Genomic DNA, 6,640 nt, shown 5'->3' on the forward strand with positions numbered 1-6,640 from the left:
GGGTTTTTTCCACAAAACATCCTGTAAGTTTTTTTCCCACGAGACGTCCCGTAAGATTTCTCTCCGAAGGGGTGTTGTTTTGTGTGGAATCCCAAGCCGTAATCCCTTTCCCCCCTGAAGGGGCCGGAGCTCAGCCCCGCCAGGCCCCGGGGGTCGGGCGAGCCCCCTCAGGCCCCGGGCGGGAGGGGCCCGCCCCGCGTTCGGGCCTGCGCGGGCTGTCCCGCCCGGCCGCCGTAGCGGGGCGGGGCGGCGGCGGGCGGGAGCGGCGGGCCGGGCGCGGGAAGCGCCGGGAGAGGCGGCGGGCGGTGAGTGCGGGGCCGGCCCGGGCCGTGCGGGAGCTCCCCGGGCTGCCCTGTCATGGAGCCGCGCTCTCCGGCCGGGACTTCCCCCGGGGCGCTGGGGCCGGGCTGGAACGCGAGGGTTCCGCACGGGGGGAGCGGCTCCAAACGCGTGTGTGGTCCGGGAAGGGGACGCAGCCCTGGGGCGCCGGAGTCGCCGGTGGCGGTGGGCGTTGATGGGGAAACAGTGGGGATCCCTGGATTCACGGCTGGAACTGCCCGGTGCGATTTGCCCCAGGAAGCAGCGAAATGAAGTCGGCAGCGTGCGGGGGTTTTCTGCCTTTGGCTCAGAGCGCAGAACAAAGCGATGTTATAGCAGAAGTCCAGCGAGTCCTGAGAGGGGGTCTTGCACCAAAGTGGGTGCGCCTGCGGCGTTTTTAAATCGCAGCATCTTTCCTCTGTAATTAATCACAAGCCTTAACTTAGTCTGTTTTATTATCCGAAGGCATGCTTTTCAATGTATGCTTTTCCTCTGTTTGTGAGCTGAGGTCAAAACTACTCTTGCTGTTCTTGCACAGACTTCCGTGTATAGAGCATGGATGGGCTGCTCCCTCCGCCCCGTAAGACACGAAACACCTATTTATGGCTTAGCCCTCTAAAAGGATTTTAGCAAAAGTTTTTAGGGATGATGAGGCCTTTGGCACTGTTGAAGTTTAAAAGATGCACCGTGTGGCAAACGAGAATTCTTAGTAATACTTTCAGAAATAATAAAAATGCCAAAGGGAAAGTCGAATGCAATGGCTTTAGGAGTTCTGTCTCCCAACCTCAAGTCTGAAAGTTTTGCCTTCATCTCCTTCAGTATTTTCTCCTACTGAAAGTATTACAAATCAGGGGTCTGCCTGTCTGTACAGAATATTTAAAACAATGTAGAGGCATGTCTCTTAGCCTAATGTTTTCTCTTCACTTCTCAGCTTACCAGGGAAGATCAAGATGAGTCTACGGAAGCAAACCCCCAGTGACTTCCTAAAACAAATCATTGGAAGGCCAGTTGTTGTAAAATTAAATTCTGGAGTTGATTATCGAGGTAAGTTCTCCATCTGTCTCTCACAGTGAGTAAAGTAATTCATTGAGGAGGCTGGAATAGATGCATTGATTTTGAAAAGAAAAACAGTGTGATCCAGAATCATGCAGTATGAGAATAGAGATCTCAGGATGGAGACAGTAAAAATAGAAAATCAGCTCTGGAGAAAGTGGTAAAGGGGGGGGGGAGGGTAGGGTAACAACAGTGGATTTAGGGATTAAAATTACTGGTCTAAATCATTAGTGTCCTTGGTCACAGGTGATTAAACTGGATGATTCTGAGTTTCCAAACTGGTACTTGGAAAGATTGTCTGGAATTACAATTCCGGAAATGGCCAGAAACACCCCTTGTTGGAACTAGATTTTTCTTCACCTTTTTATTCTCTATTTAGGTAATACAGATCTTGATCCAGGAAAGCTTCAGAGTAAACTCTGCTGTCACTCATAATAGAATTCTTACATGATGAAAAGCATTCTTGACATTCTAGGTTAAACAACTGTCTTAGATCTGTGTTAGATCAAGGCTCACAGAGATACAGGAAAAAGTTTAGTGTAGCTTTTGCCAAGTCTGTCAGTATACCTTCATGTATATAGGATTATAGACTTTTTTTAGCCAGTAAATTAAACTTCTCTGTGCAGTGAAATGTCCTGGTCCTGCTCCCATTAAGCTAACACTATCAACCAGACCAATTTTTTTAGCAGTATCCAAACTCAGTCAGAACTAATCATGTATCTTCTGCTGTGGTCAATTAAGAAATTTTATTCTCTACTGACTTAAACACTATGGTTCTGCAACAAACCCCTTCTTCAGAGAGGTTTACTTCAAGTGGCTTAGATTGGCACTTGTGGGAGGAGACTTGTTTGTGCTGTGACAAGGAATCTTTGTGCTAGGACAGTTTTAAATTGTTACTGTTCACTGACAGAGCAAGCAGTGGCTTCTTACTCCTTCCTGATTCTCTGCAGTGTCGCTCAGCTGACAAAATTTGCAGTCTCTCATTTCTTTGAGAACCACATTGTCTGAGCACTTCACGTGGGGTTGGGGGCTTAAAAAGTTTGCTGCCTCTCTGTAAATTCTTCAGTGCAGGAGAATTTAGAGAGAGTTCATTAAAGTCAATTAAAGCAAGTGCTCATTTACCTGAGGGTACACACACGGCAGGGCCAAACCAGATTTGGGTTTTGCTGCACTTCCTATTTTCATTGAGACCATTGCTACCTCTCCATTTGTAAATGCTGTAGATGAACCACTCAACTCAGCAGAGCTAGTTTAACGTGCCTGCAGTCTGACACCACATTAATTGAACAGGAGTTCCTTGAACACCCTTATTTGTCACTGGATTTTGCCCCCCCCCCTTCCCTTCCTTATTTCCCTGCACTCCTTTGATCTTGTGACAGAAAATCCATGTAGTGTTTTTGTTTGGAAAATATGCACTTAGTTTGTTTTCTGCAGAAATGTGACCAGCATTTGTAAAAGCCAAACAGCATCTTGGGCTGTTGTTGCAGAGCTGTCCAGGTTCTCCCCCAGGCTGTGTTGCTGATGTTTTTGTTGCCTCCACCCTCGGGGGCCCCACACACACCAGCACCAATGTGGCCTCATGCAAGTGCTGATGTGTGACTGAACTGTCTTCAACCCTTGCCAAGTTAGAAAGCCCTGGGAAATGATCAGGGTTACATTAACGTGTGGTTTCTGTGTGTAAAGATGGATATGTACATTAAAAATCTCTACATAAAGATAAAACAGATAAATTGCTAGCCAGGATGGGCAGTGATAATACTTGATGCCATTAGTGGTGTGAGAATAAGCACAAAGAAAAGGAGGAAGAGAATGAAACAACCATGAATGCACTCTAGGAGCAAAAGGGTTTGAAAATACTGCATTTATGGCCTACTGAATTGTATGTGGCTCAGGTAAATCCACATGGTCCAGTTTTAATTTTGCACAAACATATTTTTGTTGCTGTGTGGATACCTCAGAATTACTAGAGTGGAAAAGAATCCTGACTTTAGTTTGGGTCTTTTAGGTGCATTTAGTGGCACTTTGTGAGCAGTTTTTCTCTGTCTGTGGAAACAGGATAGAAAAACAGAAAGGAAAATAATAATCTTTAAGCCATGACAAGTTGGCAGAAGAAGTTGAATTCCTGATTATTAACTAGGAGATCCTGCAGTAACACTTCTAAAAAATGAGAATATATCCTGAGTTTTTTCCCCTCTTCCTAAGTACAGCCAATATACTATATTTCAAGTTTTACTGCTAGGTAAATAGCTAGGTGTTTTTCAAACAGAGGAAAAAGTTATATAAGTAGTATTGTCTGTGCAAGGATAAAGTCAGGAAAACCCACATGCAAGAGGAAGATAAAACAACTTGTAAAAAGCTGTATTACCTCTGTGCTACTAAAATGTGTATTTTCCTGACCCAAAAAATCATCTAATATTACAAATGACATTTTTTTTCTTTAATTGCATTTTCAAAACAGCGTAATTTTATTTTTGTGGGAAGATTTCAATGGCCTTTGTTGAAAAATATGTAGAATTTTGTTGACATCAAAACAGAGACTTGCAGACAGTGTTCTTCTAGCTCTGTAAGCATGAAGACAAATATGTGTATGCTGTCCTGTATTAAAAGGCTTGTTTTTCAGCTATATCCTTTAAAAGTTTTGTTGACAACTCAGTTTACATAGCTTTGTTCCTAGGTTATCCAGTTACACTTAAGGCCCAGGTGTTTTTTGGTGTGTGCTTAAAACACAAGTGAGAAGGAACAGCTTAAATTTTCAAAATGGAAATTGTCCATCTTTTGAAATAATACCTTAATGACTTCTTTTTTTAACTCCCACAATTCTTACACCAACTGATAACATTGCTACCGGAATGCCTGGGATTCCTTTCTCCAGCTGAATTCTTTGAAGACATCTGTCCATGCTTGGGTTTTTAGTTTGTTATAAGGATACAGGGTGGGCTTTTTTCCTGTACTATTCAAACACAGTGCATTTTTGTTCATTTTAAAATAAGTTCAAGCTGGTTCTCTTTTAAACTGCCGCTGTTTTCAGGTGTCCTGGCTTGCCTGGATGGATATATGAACATAGCTCTGGAGCAGACTGAGGAATATGTAAATGGACAGTTAAAGAACAAGTACGGGGATGCGTTTATCCGAGGAAATAATGGTAATTCCTACTCCCTCTGCAACTGCACATTAGAAAATTGTGTTTTGATATTCTGAATTTGAGGGGTGGCTGAGGTGTAAGTAAGCTGCCTGTAAGCCTAAAACTAATATTCTTTTTTGGAAATCTTTACAATACTTTCTACAGTTTCACTTTCCAGGATCTGTGCTTTTCTGCATTCCTGTGGTCCCTTTTTTCCTCTGAACTTGAAGTTCATTTAGAGAAGCATGCTCTTTTCTAGCCTTATTAGAGCTTATTTTCTACTGTTTGACAGGCTTACTCTTTTGCACTTACTGCTTGCTTAGATGGCCTCTGCACCGTAGGAGTTAGTGTTTTTAGGCAAGCTACTGCATAAATTTATGCTGCAGTGCAGATAATACAGTGGCACAAATATTTTCTGGTGAAGCAGTTTTCCAGGACTGAATGAATGCTTATCCTTAGTCCTGGAGGCTATTTTCATCTTTTGAGTAAAGATTTTACCACCAGTCAAAAAAATCACTCATGCTTTAATATCGAGCCTTTGAATAGCCAAGTGCAGTAGGTGGATTTTAGCGCACTTCAAGGACAATCCCAAGCTCCTGAAATGACTCTCTGGTATCAGGCTGTAATAGCAGGACATAGCAGGGAGAAGAGTATCTAAAAATAGAAAAGGTTCACAAGTCGGAGGTGAAGAGATTGGTAGAGGAGGTAAATGAAGCAGAGTTTGACCAAGTTGCCAGTGAAGAAAATGGAACTTAGCAAGGAGGGATGGAATAAAAAGACAACAAGGACCAAACCCCATGTTAGAAAAAGAGTCAAAGAGAGTGTGGCACCAGTGTAAAAAAAGCATTTTGGGTGGAGAAATAATCTTTAAAACGAGGCCAACCCTTGCTTTTTGCAAGGCATTTGGACTGTTATGCTAAGGACTGGAGTGACATTTCAGCTGGAGAATCAATTAAGGAAATAATCTGTTATGAAAGTTAAAACAAGGGGATGAAAAGCAGAAGGCTCAAGAACAGGCTGAACAGAGAACTAAAGACATGTGGCAGGTTTAGGAGCACAGTATCATTTTATGTTGTGACTGGATCTGTTCTGGGGAGATCATCAGCCAAGCAGGAGGAAGATGTCTCTTCCTTCATAACTAATCATTAGCTTTGCCTTAAGTGCTTGGGATTTCCAGCTTTTATTGAAAGATCACAGCATTAGTGTCTGACACCTGTAATTCTGCTGCCAAGGAACTCTCTCATGCTCCCAACAGTAATTCTGCAGGGCACTGCCTTTGTTCCTGCTCTGTTCAACTTACATCTGCTGGAGCATAGTTGGGCTATGAATAAAATAAATACTGAACCAAAGTAATACATAATGTTTAGAGCTAATGGCATTTTTTGAAACTTGGACTTAAAGGTCGCCTGGCTTTGTTCATGCTGAATGGGATCTCTTACAGTGTCAATTTATATGCCATGGAAATAAGGTGTTTTAAATAAAAAGGCTTCTGCGTGTTATTTACCAAGGCCCTCTTCTGTGTGCCACTTTCTCTTTTTCACAGTGTTGTACATAAGCACCCAGAAGAGGAGGATGTGAAGATGCCAGAAGGAGGCTGGGTTTTTTGTACTTGTGAGCCTCTTTGAAGTGATGAGCCCTATTTGATTTGTAGTTCAAAAATCCACAGGTGAAATAGACAAGTGTTTAAATATTTTTTTTAAATAAATGTAAATGTGAGTGTAAACTGCCTGAATGGTTTTGTTTCAAAGCATTGCTTTGTTCCACTGTACAAAAGAAAAATAAAAAGGAAGCTTGTAATAGTGCTGCAAGACTAATTTGAAGCAACAGCTCATTTAATTATGCTAACAGTTACAAAAGTACTGACTGAAAGGTAAGCAGGCATGGAGTAAATGCAAATAAGAGCTCTATATTAATGGCAAAACAATAGTTTAACTGATGGTGGGAAGGGAAATGCTAATGGTTTGGTGACAATGACCTGTCCCTTTTCGAAGACACAGGGGCAGCTTTAAATGCCAGGCTAGTAAGAGTCATTGGCTAAAAAGTTCAGCTGTCCAAAAAATCTTGAATTGTGGATTGAATCAAGGGATGTAACAGTGACACTTCAACAGTTAGGGGTGGGGAAAGACTTGAATCAAATGGAAGAAAAGC

At 42.5% G+C, this 6,640-nt stretch overlaps 1 protein-coding gene across 1 annotated transcript; it reads left to right on the forward strand.

Annotated features, from left to right (window-relative positions):
• The first annotated feature begins 254 nt into the window (after positions 1–254).
• LSM6 (LSM6 homolog, U6 small nuclear RNA and mRNA degradation associated) lies at positions 255–6,306 on the forward strand. Its single transcript, XM_038136521.1, has 4 exons — positions 255–305; positions 1,250–1,362; positions 4,400–4,513; positions 6,036–6,306. Exons 2-4 carry the CDS (start codon positions 1,269–1,271, stop codon positions 6,068–6,070), a joined length of 243 nt encoding a protein of 80 aa, XP_037992449.1. The 5' UTR covers positions 255–305; positions 1,250–1,268; the 3' UTR covers positions 6,071–6,306.
• The last annotated feature ends 334 nt before the right edge of the window (positions 6,307–6,640 follow it).

Source organism: Motacilla alba, chromosome 4 (assembly GCF_015832195.1).
Source record: "Motacilla alba alba isolate MOTALB_02 chromosome 4, Motacilla_alba_V1.0_pri, whole genome shotgun sequence".
Classification (NCBI taxonomy): Eukaryota; Metazoa; Chordata; class Aves; order Passeriformes; family Motacillidae; genus Motacilla; species Motacilla alba.

Bases quoted from the DNA above. Each gene is read 5' to 3' on its own strand.
- LSM6 (XM_038136521.1), top strand. From the start codon at position 1,269: ATGAGTCTACGGAAGCAAACCCCCAGTGACTTCCTAAAACAAATCATT. The intron at 1,363-4,399 runs GTAAGTTCTCCA...CGCTGTTTTCAG, and splicing joins TTCTGGAGTTGATTATCGAG to GTGTCCTGGCTTGCCTGGAT. The intron at 4,514-6,035 runs GTAATTCCTACT...TCTTTTTCACAG, and splicing joins GTTTATCCGAGGAAATAATG to TGTTGTACATAAGCACCCAG.